Genomic DNA, 18,457 nt, shown 5'->3' on the forward strand with positions numbered 1-18,457 from the left:
TTAATGATTTTTGTTCTGAGTACTTTTAAAACACAGGATTCATGCCTTGTAATTTTAATGGCTCCCACAGTGCAAAAGGGGGAATTCAACACGTTAATCCAAATGAGTGACTCACGTGGGTTTTTCTGCTTCGCAGGAAGCAGAGAGGTGGGCTATGACATTCCAGAACGCTTTAGAGCATGGGTTTTGGGGCCAGGCAGTGTGGAACACATTTAAGATATGATACTTAATACCACACAAATTTAGGAGAGGCGGTTAATCTTTTTCAGCCTCAGCTCTTCCACCCTTTTTGGAAAAATACAAGAACTACCTCAAAAGTCTCTTGCAAAGCTGAGCAAAATTTTTCACCGTGGTGCCCTTCCCGTAAAGAATGTTCGGTAAATAGATATCATTGGTATTTTGCAGGCATAGATCCCCTAAGGGAAGTTCATATCACAGACTCGTGATTTTCCCTTTTGTTTTCTGCAAAAACAAGATAAAAATAACAAAAGGTATTCAAGTAGGAAATTGCCTAAATTTCTCATCATGTAATGAAATTAATGTTTTCCTATCATGTGTATGTCTATCTCATAGATGTATGTTAAATTTTCATATTTCCACAAATTGTATGTTCTACATGTTAGTGCTATATCACAAGAGCTTTCTTCTCATTGCAGTCTCCTTTTTCTTATATCGTCTGTTCCCCCCCACCATGAGGTAGGTTGCCGTGCTTTGCAAATGAGATAAACACATGTAGAGAATGTAGTTGTGTTACACAAGAATAGGATCATATTATATACATGGTTTTGTAACTTGTTTTCTCACTTACCAATATGTAGTAGGCATGCCTCTAAGGAAATGACACAAACCTATAGAAATAAAAGCAACGTATCATAAGGTGTGTGTATGGGATTAATGTATGTAAGAAAGCTGTTGGAAAGGACTCCTTAGGGCGTTATTGTAGTATTGTTTGTGGTAGCAGGACAACCGAAAACCTCCTGGATATAAGGTGACTAAGGTGAATAGACTGAAGTATATCCGTATTAGGGAACATTGTATGGCTCTTTAAATATATATATATACACATATATATATAAATATATATATTTATATATATATTTAGAGCTCCTTGTGTAAAGTTGTTTCTGTTTGTTCATTTTTGTTGTGAGTTGGAAAAGAAGGTAGGCGTTATAAACAAATATCCTCATTTGACAGACCAGGAACTTGAGACCCCAGCAGCTTGCCTAACTTCGGTTCTTTCAGGGACCCGATGCAGAACGCAAGCCTGACTCTCAGGCCGGTGCTGGTCCCACAGCCTCCCCCTCCGAGCACAGTGACTACGGGAATTCTTGTGGAGCAGTCAGCCGTGGCTGGATCTGAATATGAATTTGCAGGATGCATTAAAAAAGCTTTTAGTACAACTTCTGCAGGGAGGGTTTCATAGTGCATTTACCATCCTGCAGAGTGTGTAACATGAAAACTGCATTAGGTGGGTTTCCGCTACAGCACCCAGTTAGTGTCACCCATTGTCTCGCATTTGTTTCCTGACTGATGTTCCTGGGGAAGGTCAGAGCCCTGCATTACTTTGCTGTGCACCACATGGCCGGGTCCTGAATATTTAATCATGCTGCTCTGATGAAAAGGGGGAATGGCAGCCAGTTCCAGGGGAGTGTGGACCATGTGCTCCCTGTAAGAAAGCGGTGGGGAAGCACTCCTTAGGGCACGCTCAAGGACATTAAAAGGCACGGAGGATTCTGAGGCATTCTTTTCCTTCAGCTTGTCAACATGGAAGTTAGAATTGTGAGACGGATTCTAAAAGTGGTCTTTGTTTTCCGCAGAATCTAATATTTTGCTTTATAGAAGTCAAACCAAGAATTTATACTTTTGGGAGAATGGCAGCAGTTGTGTTTTGTTGTCATTTTATTGCTTTGTTTTTCGTAACGGCATGCCGGTATGTGCTCTCCTGTCCAATTTAATCTGAAAGTTGCATATACTGGCAGCTCTAGTGGTTATGATAACATGATGTAGGCACTTATTTAACTTGTTATTTAATTTATCCTAAGGGCTAGGATATGTGTTTGGTTTTTTGTGTGTTTTTTTTGTCATTTGGCCTATGGCATTAGTGTAGTTATAAAAGCATCGATGAAAACTTTAACAGGAACTTTGCAAAAGGGATTACTCACACTAAAGAAAATTATAATCTGGTATATGATATTACTGAGTAAATGTGTTTCTGTGGTTATCTTATGCCATTGATCCTAATATTTCTTGGAGTATACAAAGTGAAAAAATCCTTTCTTGTTGAGCAAATAAAGGATATTTCAGTTTTAATATCACTCTTATTTATCATAATCTTTTGACTATTTCTTTGGTTTCTTATTTTTTTATTTTAAGCTCTTAATTTTTTTTAAAAAATGATCTTCTCTTTGACAAACATCTGCTTTATGATAAATAAATAGTGTAAGGCAGTTCAATCTTAAATTAAAAATAGGGCAAAGCCATTTATAAGTAAGACCATGTGACAGCAGCCTTGTAGGTCACCTTTGTCTCCTTCAGGGGTTCCATCCATATGCACCTGTCACTGTCACTTCTACCTGGGTGACTTCTACATGTGACCTTCAACCCTGACCTTTATTCTAAATGCTGGATCGGCATTTCTAAATGCTCAGGATGCAACATCATCTGAAACTTAATTCCTGACCTCTGCCTGGAAAGTAGTGGAAGCTCAACAAAAATTTCCTAAATCGACTTTTCATCTGTACGAGTATGTTAGGTAGGAGGCTAAAATTTATTGCTCTTTCAAATTCTTTTTTTTATTATAAACTGCCATTCACTTAGTTACCGCAGACTCAAAAGTGTCTTTTGTGAGATCTTACCTCACAAGAGAAGGTGACAGAAAATTCTGCGTCATTCCTTATAAAACAAACAAAAACAAACCAACATTGGTTGGAGTTCAGCTTACTCATAATTGTATTAAAAATTGGATATAGGTATAATGTGATAATTGAAAAAGAAAGACTCGTCTTCAAAAAACATAAGGGAGGGAAGAGAATTAGCATGCTGGATCCTAAAATTTAAATCTTGTATGTGGCGTAATTGTTTTGAAACACATTGGCTCTTCTAACAAAAGGAAAAACGGTTATAAAAATGCAGTGTCACCAAGCCTATGGGTGCCCCTTAGATTTGAATAGACACCACAGGACTGCTTGTGGTTGATGACTTTTGCTGAAGCCCAGTGAGCTACCTGATTGTTTTAAAGCTATCCACTGATTGCCTCAGATATAACTGGACATGAAGTTTCTTTGACTCATGATTTGTTTTGAAACGGAAGGCTGGGGATGCATTGCCAAGACCCCACCCCAGTCTCTCAGCGACTGCAGGTGGCTTTGGGCTGAAATAGCTGATAGATCATTGGAATTTCTAGAGAATTTGTAAAGAACCGTAATTTTATCATCTTCAGATTGCATTTTACATTTTAGCTTTTCTTTGATTAGTTATTCCAAGATTGTAACTGGCTTGGGTTGCCTAGATCACCAAAATTCTGTGTTTTTGAGAACTCAGGAGACAACTAAATTTGTAGGACTCCCTGCCACATATTCAGGGGTTTTGGTCTGTATGGTGAAGGTGGGTCCCAAGAAATCTGCATTTTAAATAGGCATTCTAGATAGTTATGATGGACATAGGCCAAAATCCACACTTTGGGAAAAACGCGAGGGAGTATGGATATAATTGAGGTACATAAATTCCAGGGACCTCAATAAAAGGGAATATATATATATATGTCTCAACACTTTAAAATTGTAGCATATTGTTTTAATACTCCCAATAATCAAATGTGTTTTTTTCAGGTACAGGATTGCAAGGCTGCTTAACAGTTGAATGAAATAAGTCCTAATAAAGGCAAATAACTTGATATTAATTCTCATGCTAAATTAACACCTCAGTTCCTTATTCTATACAGCACATCACAACATGAGGGAAAAATAGCTATCACAAAGAAAATAAGCTAATGTCGTGTTTTTCAGGACGTAATTTTCAGCCTAAGTCTGTGGAAGAATGGGCCTTGGCACACATCAGATCTTCTTTTTCTACAATCTGGGAGGAAATCTGTGACTGGGATGGTAGCAACTTCCTTGCCGGCCCCTCAGACTCCCTTCCTTGGGAGGTCTGCATGCTGATGTGGAAAACTGTTCCCATGCCCTTGACCTTAGCCATACGTCTGCTTGTCAGGACTCTCCATTGTGTTTGTATTTATTTTTTACATGCAACATATGCCTCCTGACTCTAAATCTCTGGGCTCTCCATCAGCGAAACACAACTCTTCCCAGCTCCCATTGAAATAATAATGCGGCTTTTAGAGAGGGCTCTGGATGGGTAGAAATGCACTGGAGGAGCCTGCAGCTCTAGCAGGCATATGTCCAATGGACTGTTTCCCTAAACTACATGCTTGTGTCATAAACACCTTTTACTTACCTCTAAACAATCGTGCGTGAAAACCTGTGGCTCTCCCTCTTAAAAACAAAACAAATAAACAGCTGGCACTTCATCTTCTGGAAAATGTACTTCTTAAGCCCTTCAGGTTTTTTGTCTGTTTGTTTGTTTTAATCTTATAATTTGTATTAAGTACATACTTCTGTGGATTTATTTACATGTAAATATTTGTCTCATAGCCACCTCCTCCTGACTGTCAATGTGATACAGAATTATCACAACTATTACTAGTTTTAGTCTGTGTTGTTTGTTCATTTGTTCTTTAGATTCCACATACAAGTGGAATCATATGGTATTTGTCCTTCTCAGTCTGACTTATTTCACTTAGCATAATACCTTCTAGGTCCATCGATGTTGTTGTGCATGGTAAGATTTCATTCTCTTTTACGGCAGAGTAATACTCCATTGTATAAATGTACCACAATTTCGTTATCTAGTTGTCTATGGACGGGCACTTAGGTTGCTTCCATATCTCGGTGATTGTGAATAGTGCAGCAATGAACAGAGGGGTGCATATATCTTTTTGAATTCGTGTGTTGGATTTCTTCAGATGTATGACATTAAATGCCCTTAGAAATGCTGGTAGAAACCCCGAATGATTGCATTATCTGGGTATTACCTAGAATACTGATTGGATATTTTTTGGTTGGTTTAGACCGAGGCACGTGAAAGGGGGACTTCTCACGCCAGAGGGTTTGTTTTTTTACTTCCTTGGTATTAACAAAGCTGTTTCCAAAGTTGATTCAAACGTTATTAGCTTGTTAACATGCACCTTATCCATTGAAGGAGGTGAAGAGTGACATTTCTGGAATAATAATGGGCCTGGCATTGGGACATTCCTCTCTAATGGACAGTAGCTAGTCTGATATTTTATTAAGACCCATTTTCAAAACCTGTGACTTTGCCTCAAGGCTCTGCTCTGCTGCTCGCCGCAGCCCCACGGTGAGCTATTTTTAAGCCGCACATGTTTAATTTTGCAACTTGTGACAATTTGAAAAGCATAATAATGTCTATTCCCACTGAGAAACACAGAATACATCAGGAGGTATTGAAAGGAGCCGTATTTGGGGGAAAAACTCCACTTTTGCAAGAGTCTTCTCAGGAATTAATGGGTTCTTTCTTCCTTGAAGGAAAGCCAACCCTCTTCTCTTAATCAATCATGTTTATTTTTCCATTTTAAGGAGAAGTGAGGGTGACCCAAGTGTATTTAAGACTTGCTTTACTTGGACTTGGACTTATTAGAAAGAGCTAGTCAGAAACAAAAACAAAAACAAAAAGCCATTTATTTTCCCTCCAAAATGCAATTAGGAGAATACATTTTGAAATGGCCTGTGTTTTCATGTTCCTCTGCAACTTACTTAACAATACCAGTGGTTGCTTGTGGAATCATCCGTCATCATAGGACCTTTGGTTCTTACTGCATGGTTTGCCAGTTTGCCATTAAGTTAAATTTAGCTGTGAATGAAGTACAGGAAACTTGACTAGATTCTGTACCTTATGCTAAAGATGCTAACAGTTTTGTTCATTTAAAAAACCCTTGAGACCTCCTGACCTCTTATAAAGTTCACTCACATTTTCCTGTGATAGCAGTTGCTTTGCTCAAGCATTTCTGAAATACTATTAAAGACATCTGTTATTTTTCAGCATGGAACCTTGATTACTGACATTTTTGGAGGTAATGATCATATTAATCCAAATTAGCTGATTATTACAAGAGCATTTTTCTTTTCTATTGTCTAATTCTCTGATTATTTTTAATGAACATGTATTTATAAAAGTATGTATTTTAGTGTCAGTACAGAAGATAAATTGCTTGCTTAATTATTCCTCATTGGTAAGTGGCTTAACACTTATCTGTGATTTTTATTGACTTAGAGATGCGTATTCTTCAGACATTCTTGCGTAGTGTGTGCTTTGTCTTTTTGTTGTTGTTGAATAATAACAATGAATTGTATTTATTTTTATTAAATGTGTTGGAGTGACACTGGTTAGTAAAATTAGATAGGTTTCAAGTGTCCATTTCTATAATATATCATCTATAAATCGCACTGTGTCTTCACCACCCAGAATCAGTTCTCCTTCCATCACCATATATTTGACCCCATTTTCCCTCTTCTACCATATTTTATATTTGTCTTCCTAATTATCTTTTGTGTCTTCCCTAGGATAGCATTGGACAATACTATTTTCCTTACACAATTCCCAACAATAAACAGTACAGGCAATGGGTTCTCCGACAAAATTGGTGATTTGTCATTGCATTCCCTAGAGAAAAGATCGATCGGTTTGGTGCTCTGGGCTTGGACATCAAAAATGAGCCTTTACAGAGGGGTGATTTCAAGAAAGCTCCCCAACAGAGTTATTTGTCTTGATGAACTATCTGAGGCTACAGAAAGATATATATACAGAGAAGGTCCCCACCCATATGTGTACTCTAGGTATCCACATGGCTCACTTTTGTATTTCCTTTAAATCTTTCCTCAAATGTCACCTCAATGAGGACTTTTCTGATCCCCATATTTTTCTTGCACCGCCATCCCATTCCACATATTCAATTCTCCTTGCCCCATTTTATTGTCTTCCCCCCGCCATTGTAATGTAAGCTCCATGAATCACTGGTTTTATCCATTTGGTTCACTTGTGTATATTCAGACCTAAAACACTAAAACATAGTAGGAGCTAAAAAGGTATTTTAAACATCTTATTTATTTAATTTTTAAACTTTTTATTCTGACACAATTGTAGATTCACATGAAATTGTAAGAAATGATACAAAGAGATCCTAAGGACACTTTACCCAATTAGTTTCTCCCCAATGGTAACATCTTACAAAACTATGGTAGCATATCACAACTAGGATGTTGACATTATTATGGTCAGGACACAGAACATCACCACAAAGATCCATGGTGTTGGACTTTCATAGGTATATCTACTTCCCTACACCCCCTACCCTTCATCTCTGGCATCCATTAATCTCTCCATTTTTATACTTTTGTCATTTCAAGAATGTTATATAAATGGAATCGTGCAGTATGTAACCTTTTGAGGTTGGCTTTTTTCACTCAGCATGATTCCCCTGAGATTCATCCAGGTTATGTGTATTATAGTTCATTTCTTTTTATTGCTGTGTAGTTGTCCATGATGTGGATGTACCACTATTTGTTTAACTATTCACCCCTTGAAGGACATCTAGGATGGTTCCAGTTTGGGGCTATTTCAAGCAAAAATACCGTAAGCGTTTGTGAAATGTTTTTGTCTGGACATATATTTTAATTTCTCTGGGATAAATGTTCAGGAGTCTAACTGCTGGTTAAATGGTTGATGTATATTTAGAATTGTAAACACTACCAGGCTTTCCAGAGTGCCTGTACCATTTTACATTTCCACCGATAATGTCTCAGTGTTCCAGCTTATCTGCATCCTCACCAGCCTTTGATTCTATCACTTTTTTTTGTTTTAGTCATTCCATAGATACGTAATGATGTCTCATTGTAGTTTTGTTTTGCATTTCAATAATGACTAATGACTAATGACTAATATTTTCATGTACCTATTTTTCATCGTTATATCTTTTTTGGTGAAATGCCTCTTTATTCTTTTGTTCATGTTCTAATTGGATTGTGTGATTTTTATTGTTCAAGAATTAAAATTTTTAAATTTTAAAGTTTTGAAATTTGTTTATATATGCTAGGTACTAGTTCTTTGTCAGATATGTGGTTTGCAAATATTTTCTCCCACCCTGTAGCTTGTCTTTTCATCTTAACAGGGTCTCCATGACTGAGATTTTAGAATTTGATGACATTCAGCTTATCAATTTCTCCATTTATGAGTCATGTTTTTGGTATCAAGTGTAACAACTCTTAGCCTAGCCCAAGACCCTAAAGTTTTTCTCCTATTTTTTTTCTTAAACTTACAGAATTTTACATTTAAGTCCGTGATCCACTATGCGTTAATATTCATATAAGGTGTGAAATCTTCATCAAGGTTTGGTTTTTGCCTATAGATAGGCCATGTTGCAGCACATTTTGTCGAAGTGCTATCTTTCCTTCAATGAACTGCATTTGCATCATTCTCAAAAATCAGTTGTGCTTAATGGATGGATCTATTTCTAGATTTTGTATTCTGTTCCATTGAACTATGTATCCATCTCTCTACCAATACCACACAGTCTTGATTACTGTAGGTATATAACTATTGAAATCAGGTAGGATGATTTCAAAACTTAATCTTCTTTTCAAAATGGTTTAAAAATCTTGCTGAGATTTTGATTGGAATTGTGTTAAAACTGTATATCATTTTGGAGAGAATTGACATCTTTATGATGTTGACTCTTCAATATATGAACACAGTATGTCTCTCCATTAATTTAAATATTTTATTTTTTAATCAGAGTTTTTGTAATTTTCATCATACAAGTCTTTTATGTGTTTTGCTAGATTTATACCTAAGTATTAATTCTTTGAGCAATTATAAATGATTTTGTACTAAGTTTCAGTGCCCACAAATTCCTTGCTATTACAATTGATTTCTCAGTAAAACAACTGAAGTTTAACTAGTGTCCCATGACCTGGCTAAACTTACTAAATAATTCTAAGAGTTTGTTTCTTTGTTTTTGTAGATTCCTTAAGGTTTTTTTACATAGACTATCATGTCCTCTGCAAATGGGATAATTTTATTTCTTCCTTTGTGATCCATACATCTTTAATTTTCTTTTGTTACCTTATTGTACTAGCTAGTACTTCTAACACTATGTTGAATAACACTATTTGAAGCAGACATTTCTGCCTTGTTTCTGATCTTAGGGTAGAAGCGTTCAGTCTCTCACCCTCAATATTAAATATAATGTTATTTGTTTTTGTAGATGCTCTTTATCAAGTTGAGGAAACTGCCTTCTATTTCTATTTTTCTAGGATTTTAAAAATCATGAATAAGTGTAGAATTGTGTCATATACTTTTCCTGAATCAATTGATATAATTATGTGATTGTTTTTTGTTAGCCTGTAAATATGGTGGATTACTTTGATTGATTTTTCAATATTGAGCCGGCCTTACATCTCTAGAATGAGCCCCAAATGGCTATGATACATAATTATTTTTTATGTATTGTTGAATTTTGATAATATTTTGTTAAGGATTTTTGAGACAATATTAATAAGAGATCTTTGTGTGTAGTTTTGTTATTGTTGTTGTTGTTATTGTCTGGTTTTGGTATCAGTAATACTAGGTTCATGAAATGAATTAGAAAGTATCACCTCTTTTCTGTTTTCTGGAAATGATACCCAAGAATTGGTGTTAATTCTTCTTTACACATTTTGGTGGAATTCTCCAGTAAAACCATGTGGCCTGAATATTTGTTATTTGTAAAGTTTTTGAAATGTAAATTTAATTTACTTAACAATTATAGGGTTGTTCAAATGATCTATTTCATTTGTAGATTATTTTAGTTTTCATTTTTTTAAGAACTGGCCCATTTTACCTAATTTGTCAGATAATGTCTATAGAGTTGTATATAGTATTCTCCTATTATCGTCTGATATCTGCAGGTTCTCTAGTGATAGCATCCTTTAAAAAAGGCATTATTAAATGAATGGATTAATTAAAAATACATCTTAAATGTTGAGTACATTAAAGATGTCTTAATTCTAATATCTCCAAAGTAGAACTTTTTATTTTCTTAATCCCCGTAGCCTACCCACCGTGTTTCTAATTCATCAACTCATTACATTTGTCCATCTAATTTTTCAAACTCCAAACTAAATCATCCTTATTTCTTCTCATTTCCTTATTCCCAACCCTACTAATTCTGTTTCAAAATATATTGAGCACCAACCACCTCTTATTTCTTCTCCAGGTGATGCCACCATAATTCCTCACCTAGACCACTTTATGCCCTCACTGTTAAGTTCATTCTTACACTCCTCCTCCCCTACAATTCATCCTTTACAAAGCAGACAGATCATACAATTTCCTAGTCCTTGGAGTGACCTCGTCCAGCCAGCACACACACACTGGAATCCAAATTCCTTACCATGGCTATAATGCCCTGCGTTCTAGTAGGCCCTGGCTAGTAGCCCCTGTCTCCCTCCTCGAAATCATCTCCTATAAATCTCTCCTGGCTCAGTATGCTTCAGCAGCCACATCCTTCTTCTGTTCCTTGAGATACCCAGCTCATTATCTGCTTTGGGTCTTTGCAGAAGCTTTCCCCTTGACGTGCTCTTTCCCCTAAACATCTCATGGTTGATAGTTGGCTCCTTCTTGTAATTTGTATCCCAGCTGAACTGTCTTTTCTTAGAGATATCTTCCTTGACCGGTCAACCAACTCATTTTTTATTCTCTCGACCTGATTTAAGTTTTCTCCACAGCACTTATGCATGTGTGATGTTTACTTCTTTATTTCTTGTTAATTTGCTGTTTTCTATATTGAAGTGCAAGCTCCATGAATACGAGGGTTTTGTCTTTCTTCAGTACTGCTATATCTTCAGCACCTTGAACGATGTTTGGAACATCCCAAGTACCCAATGCATAATGTCTGCATAAATGAATGAAAGGGCCATGCTTAATAACACCTGTATCTTATTTCTTTCTCCAACAAATGAATGAATTATTCTGATCCCTATTTGATGGCTAAGAAAGGAAGCTTTAAAATAATTAGCCCAGCAGTAGGACTATAGTAGTGTGTTTCTTCTGCCTGTTTGAAACTTAGGAACGCTATCCCTTACAGCAAATGCATGGGAGCAAGAACTTGAAAAAGTATGGGGCTAACCTTTGTATATTAATCTAATTGTTATCTCTGACCTTTTCAACTGAAGTTCTGAGAATTTCTGGAAAGCGTGCTTCATGATCCCATTAAATGATTATGCAACAGTGTCTGGTGAGAATGTGGGAGAGTTGTAGACGACAGTGAGTTATCGTTAAATCTGTGTAAGTCTATGATTTCAGGAATGCTTCCTTTACTGTAAAAGAACATCATTTCATGAATAGTATTTAGTATTGGTGGGACATTTTTGTTCCAACTAAAATTCTTATCACTGTCAAAAATAAAAAAGCCTGTCTAGGTATTTAAAATATAGAGGACGCACATCCCACGTGTACTAAATCTGTATATTTATATTTATACAAAGCAAGCGAAAACAGATAAACAAAAACCCAGGAGTATAAATTAGAGTGTAGACAAATCCAGAACCAGCCCAAAGCACTTAAGAATGAAAACAAACACACGCAAACCAGGCCCCTTTAGAGGAGGCAAGCCTGCAGTTTTCTGGCTTTCAAAGCCACTGCCTACTTCCATAACACTGTCTTTTTCAAAGAAAAGGACTTTGTGAAAATTGCAAACTCTTGCAATTGTTCTCACTATTAATTTAAAATAAGTCACTTGGCGGGGAGCTAGTGAGTTGCATGTTGCCTTTTAGAAATATGAAGAAGCTGAGGCACTTCTTTCTCTTAGGCTAATGCAGCAAATTAGTTTTGGAGCTCAGTTGCCTGGAGGCAAAGCATAGGGACTTAAGAGTTGTGGTTTCCAGGCGACTGTATTTTAAAGGAAATAATGATTCTCCCCTAATTTCCAAATACCTGAGCCTGGACAGTGCACAAAACAGAGCCAGATTTCGGTAACAGCTCATTTTCCACCTCTGTGCCCATGAAGTGGAATATATTTATCTGTGACAAAAACAGCATTGCATCCATTGGGTGATAAATCTTCAACTCTCTTTGTTTAGAATCAGGGTCAGCTCCCCCAGTGAGCCTTTCCAGCATTTTAGGCTTTGTGAATCTGATTAACACTGTATCAGGGAATTGTCTGATGTCTGACCTTGAAGAGTGTGCTTTCCGACTTCCCTTTTATTTTTGGAATCATTTTGCACAGCCTTGGACCGAGATGCTCCCCCAGCAGGCTGCATCGCATTCGCAGACTCCTTTTATTAGTTTCCAAAGGGTTTCAGCCCCAGTGACCTGTCATCTGTCCCCTCACCTGCTTACATGCTGATTCATTGATGAGCTAGCATCTCAGGCCCCGCCTCCCTCTGAATGGTCTGTGAGGTTGCCACCGCTCCTGGAGAGGGGGTGCAGAGCTGAACCACAGTGGGTTACTCCAAGTGTGAACTGGCAGCCTATCTGTTGCCACAGGAGAACTTGGTGACCATTCTGAGAAGCAGCCCTTTCTCACCAACGTGTTACGGTTCTCTCTGTATCGGCTTCTCTAGCTTTTTAAAGGAATTTCTGATTCAAGCACTAACAGCTCATTCCACAGGAGTTGTAAGGCAGGCAGCCTGTGACACAAACTGAGACAGAAGTTTCCCCTCAGAGACTGTCTTTTTTTATTGGCAAAGACTTCTGGCTCTCCTCAGAGGAATATCTTGTTGCTTAAGATGAGTGGCTGTAGAAAGCGGTGTAAACGTGAAATATTGAAATTTGCCCAGTACCTTCTCAGACTATTAACAGGTTCTCTTCATACAGGTAATGACTGTGTTCTTTTTTTTTTTCCTTTTTTTTAATAGAGGCTGGTAGAGCATGGTAATGAAGTTGCAACGGAAGAGGAAAGCCTCACTATTTCTGTGTTGTTTGTTTTTAATGTTGTCAATAAAATACAATTTTGTGTTTGCTGAGATTCATGTTTCTAAAATTGTGTGCAGTGCAGCTCTCATTTAGGGTAGAACTGGATTCTATGGATGTATCTTTTATGTCTTTTTGGCAGTGTTGCTGTTAAATGTGCCTCAATCGAAGGAAGCAGTGTCTGCAGAGTAGAAAGATTTTTTTTTTAAATGCTTGATTGTGTGAGGGTTTTTTTCCCTCTCTCCTGCTTGCTGCAGTTTGCTAGAAAATCACATAGCTGTATTTAGAAATTCTGCAGGTATTTAGAAATTCTCTAGAACTCTTTGATCATTATAACCCACAGATTATTTCTAGTATTTGGTCATAGAGCATGTCAGTGAAAGAGTTAAGGGCATTTCTTTTGGATTTCTGAGTTCCTTGCAAAATGTGAAAACAGCTAAAGAGTAAAATGTCCATGAAGGTTTGATATTTGTTTCATCGCAATGGATTTCAATGTTTAAAAATTTGCACAATGAAGTAGAAACTCTGTTTGAATCTAAGTGTTGGTAACAGGAAAATGTTTTTAAGATGTCCTAAAATTATAAGCTTAAACCAGCAGTTTTGCTGCCAATGAAATTCCTAGACTATATTGTCATTCAGATAGTGACAGGTGTAACCAAAACTGCTTTGACTCTGATTATAGATATTTTTAATGGGCCATCAGACTTCTGAGAGGCAAAGCTTAGTTGACATAATATACTGTACTTTGGTTCTGGCCATAAGAACTAGTGTCAGCTTTATGTTTCCAACTTATATTTGTCTTCCTTAATCTAAATGAGAAAGATTTCATAATGAAACCTATACACCACAATGCAGTGTTGAAAGATTAATATGAACACCATTTTTTCTAGGAAGTAAACTCTCTGGTTAATAACACAATTGCATATATGATTATGTTGACAACCTGTAAGGAAAAACAATTTTGAGAAAATAACTGTGAAAATCAAATTATTTTTGAGAGCATTATTAAGTATTACTAAATAATAATAGGAATGTTATCAGATGCTAATTTTTAAGATGTACAAATTGTACTGACTTTTGATGCTTTTAAGAATAATCATTGAGCGTCTGTACCTGACTTTTGTTAACTTGGAGCTGTTTTATTTTTCACCCAATCTTTACAATTCTGTTAAGATACTCCCATCACTATGACTTTGCGTTATCATATCAATATGATCAATAATATCCATACAATATTTGCTTTAAATATTCAATTAAGGATGATGTGCCATTTGTGGTATCGTGTCTCACTGGACAATTCAATGTGCCATCTTTTATCCTGCTATGAAATTAGAGAAACATTTTATAAACGAAACCTGTCCATAAGGTTTCCATGGTAGTCTGTGTTTTCCTCTTTGATAAGGCAATTGTAAGGTTCTCCCTGTTTCTTCCTGGAGTTAGGGACAGTGAGGTGCCTCTTTTGCTCAGTCTGTTTGTGAATAGTTTTCTTAAACTTTTGATTTCAAAAAAATTTATGAGGATGGTAAATGGTTGTGAAGTCATAAACCACAAGTATCAACTCTAAAGTACAGAGGTTTAATGACTGGATGGTCATTTATAATATGAAATTTATAGAAAGCTCGTATAGCAGCAATATTTTAAGCCTTATTTAATGCATATTTATAAATCACTATAGATGGGATTCCTTCTCTTCTGTTTGAGCCACAGGAGGAAAAAAAAAAGAGAACTTTGAGAAATAGGACACACAGATTATAATAAAGTAGTAAGATAGATTTATGACTTGGGAAATACGATTACAGCAACTTGTTTTTTTGGTGAAAATTCTTTTCGGCTCAGTCTCTAATACTAAATGTTGTAAAATCCAGCCAGAATCTTTATAACTGTTCAAAATGCAACTTGGAAAAGCCAATTTATATATTTACTAGAAGCTATGATAATATACACTGTTCATATTGCAGAATCTAATGTAAAATTCATTAGGACACGTTCAAGTCCCTCAGCTAGTAATTAATGAAGAAGTAGGAAGCAGAGTTGAATTAGTTTTAAAAATTTGCTTTAAGGTTGGATTATGGGAGCAGTTGCTAATTGTGTCCTGAACAATCAGCATATGTCTTTGTAGTTATCAAAAATTTAAAGTACAAATATGCCTTGGATGATTTTTATTTCATTTTATCAACAAGCCATTTATCCTCACTTTTCCAATTAAAGATCTGTTCTGAGGAAATAGCGATTTGGTTTTACAATTGAAGACAGGTTAATTCTGAAATACATAATCTATACTGTTGGCAGTTACCTTGCATTTATACAAAATGCCCATCCTTTACACAGACATAGAAAATTTGAAGTGCAAAGACATTTTTATGGACACAAAATTCTTTTTTGATATGTCTTATTAGTGTTATCACAAATGAAAGGAAAACAATTTTCTTTTCTGACAGCTTTTCATATAACATTTGGCAATGACTAGGATTGCTTATACATAAGTTATTTAATTAGTGATTTTTTCCCCTAAGATAATAATTATGTTAGAGAGTGAAAATTCAATGGTAAAGATTTGTCGATATAAAATAAGATACTTTCATTTTACGAGGAACTTATTTTACGTTTTTTTATCATAGCAAATCACTTTTCAAAGAGTGGATTTTCCGAATGTGTATATTGGCTTTCCATGTCATGAAAATAAGCATTTTTAAAGATCCTTTGTTATGTATAATAAATCTCAGAAATTCATATACAAGTATTACAAGTTAATGGCTATCATGTTCAATGAGTGAGGTCCGATACAGGATCAATTATCCTCATTCCTTGTCAGCATGCAACCTGCATCTTCATGTACCATATTACATTCAATTCTAGGTGGGGCTCATGGTAACCGATATCTTCTTGTACAGCTAGAGAAATAGAGATGATTTGTGAAGAATGTAATATGACACTAGGACCATGAGACTTACTCTGCTCATGGTCAATTTGTGAACTTTAGGAACCCACAGAACATCCTATCTTATCAATGCTGAGCCATGAAGAAAGGATGAGTGATATCACTGTTATCAAATTTAGAACTCTTTCTTCTTCATGTGTGAAGTTTAGTATAGGAATGTTTCACGGTACTTATGTTGAGGTTATCTGAACATTTATCAAATCTCTGTGCATAGTTTTCTTGAAAAATCAAGACTTGAACGCACTTTCCTATTAGCATATATTTTCAGAATATATGTCTGGGATGGATATGGCCTGCAACCTCTTTCAGGCTTCAAGACCGCAAGCTCCAGGTGTGGGGAACAAAAGCAACGTAAAAACACACACACACACACACAAAAAACACAAAACATTGAGTTGCTGTTTAGTGGGTTAAAGTATTTCAAATGTAATGAAATTACATATTAAAAGCATGAGGTAAGCATTCATCATTTCGTCAAGTAGAGAACTTTAGGTTCAAAGACAGAGCTTGCGAGGCTTCGTTTCATAAGTTTGCATGGAGTGGTTTCCATCTTTGTTATTGTAGGCGTTTCTGTGGATCAAGCGAATCCCAGTGAGAGTGATATTAAAGATCTAGGTATTGTTGAAGTGTGAAGAGAAAATAAAGGGTGACGCTTAGCAAAATCAGATAACCAAGGAAGCCTGGTTCTGGCTATTTGCGCTTCCTTTTTCTGTTCCTTTCTCTCCCTGTCCTGATTACAAATCACAGGATCACATTTCAGTCCCCTCAGATCTCCTCTTCTGTCCCCCCATCCCTGCCTTATTTTAACACAGGGCAGACACATCTCGTGCAAACGGTATGTTTTGGAAGACCTCACATAACTAAAAATTCATAAAATTCAAGTTTCTGCTGGTGAAAGATGACAGGTGTTTCTGTTTCCCAGTTCACATGGCCCTGACATGTAACAATTGAATAAACAGTTTCTATTCACTTGGCCTACCAGCTCTGAAAGTATGTTCTTCTTGATTAAATTTTTATTTTTCAATATTCAAATTTTGCTAATAAACTGAGATTATATTGCTTATAGCATTATGTGACATTTGCGCTGTGGAAATGCACATAAAATGCCACCATTGACACAGTTTTCTTGTGCTGTGTCTATTGAAACCTGACCTTGGATAAGAAGAAAGCAAAAAAAAAAAGATGAGGTACATACTTGAGTGCCAAGGAATATGTGCTTTGTTTTGTTTTTTTCCTCCCAGCAATGTTTACATTTTAAACTTCATCAGAAGAATTATTTTGTCTTCTATTAATGAGTTTAACTTGCAATTAGGAGTAAGGATATTTTGAGGGATTCAGTATTTTGCCTAATCATCTCCAAATCTGCCAGTTGCTGCTAAATCTGGTACAAGAATCCCTGAGTTCAAAGGACAAAACACCTATATATGCAGATGATTAGTCACCCCTTCATTGCATAAGGAAATCTGCATCTTAATGTTTGATAACCTTGTGTTTTATCTTTTTACCACCATAAGTAATATATTAGGTAAACTTGTAGGGCTTAAAACTTTGCCAAGGAGAAATCTGACTTTTATCATTGTGCAAACTTCAAAGCAAGCAGTGATCTGATCTCACAGTCTTAGATATATGAAATTTGTAAAACTCATCTGTAAGCTGACTCATAAAATTAGTCAGGTGGTCTAAAGGGAAGAGCTAATATTCATAGAAGGAGCTGCATTGCCCTCTTGGTTAGGGTAATAAAGCTTTCCTACTAGAATCTTCAACAATTACACATCAGTGCTTCATTTAAGTACTTAAAGAAGAAACATTGAAATTTCACAATACAGGGCAAACACTGTTGAGGACATTATGTATTGATTGTGATATGTATCAGTTATGTTCCTGGCGGAAGAGAGCGCTCACAAACAGGAAAATAATTTTATAAAGGGACTATGTATGCGGACAGGGTATACGGAAATTAACAAGAACTAATGTGTATTTGGGAGCTGGTGACAGCGACCACTGGAGGAGGAAGGAATGGCAGCTGTTTGTAAAGCCTAGAGAGGTCTGCTTGACAGGAGATGAGGTCTTTAGTTCAGGGACACAGTGAACCCATGGAGACCTGATAAGAAGGGAGCTCAGGAAAGAAAACAAAAAAAAAGAAACAAATGCAAAAAACAAACAATCAAACTAAAAAACTTGTTGTCTTCTCCTTCTTCCTACCATCAGATGTTTGTGTTCACTAGTGCTTCCAATTGCGTGACCTCAATTCTAGAAGCCAGTGGGAAAACTACTCTAGGAGAAATATCCTCATGGCCATATTTATTATTTTATGTTCACCCACCACATGTATTGCCACTCACTGACGAGGTTTTCTTTGTTTAAAATGACTAGCATCGGTCATGTTGCTTCCCCTCAAAAGATATTGAAACTGGCATGAGCGAGCTGACCATTTCCCTGAGTTACTTGTCAGGTCCTGCTCATTCTACCACATCTTCTACCATCATTGTTTACCGTTTA

At 36.3% G+C, this 18,457-nt stretch overlaps 1 protein-coding gene across 3 annotated transcripts in view; it reads left to right on the forward strand.

Moving 5' to 3' along the window:
- The window catches only part of KCNIP4 (potassium voltage-gated channel interacting protein 4), a 1,020,161-nt gene that overhangs the window by 204,619 nt on the left and 797,085 nt on the right, over window positions 1-18,457 (forward strand). The window contains exon 1 of one of the 3 annotated variants that reach the window (XM_019743873.3): window positions 12,547-12,924. The exons of the other annotated variants lie outside the window; for them this stretch is intronic. Within the exon in view, the coding sequence (XP_019599432.3) occupies window positions 12,837-12,924 (88 nt within the window). The 5' untranslated portion in view covers window positions 12,547-12,836. Of the gene's footprint in view, window positions 1-12,546; window positions 12,925-18,457 lie in introns of those variants that run through there. 3 annotated transcript variants of the gene reach the window in all.

This window comes from Rhinolophus sinicus, chromosome 1 (assembly GCF_057876585.1).
Source record: "Rhinolophus sinicus isolate RSI-liver-muscle chromosome 1, RSI-T2T, whole genome shotgun sequence".
Taxonomy (NCBI): domain Eukaryota; kingdom Metazoa; phylum Chordata; class Mammalia; order Chiroptera; family Rhinolophidae; genus Rhinolophus; species Rhinolophus sinicus.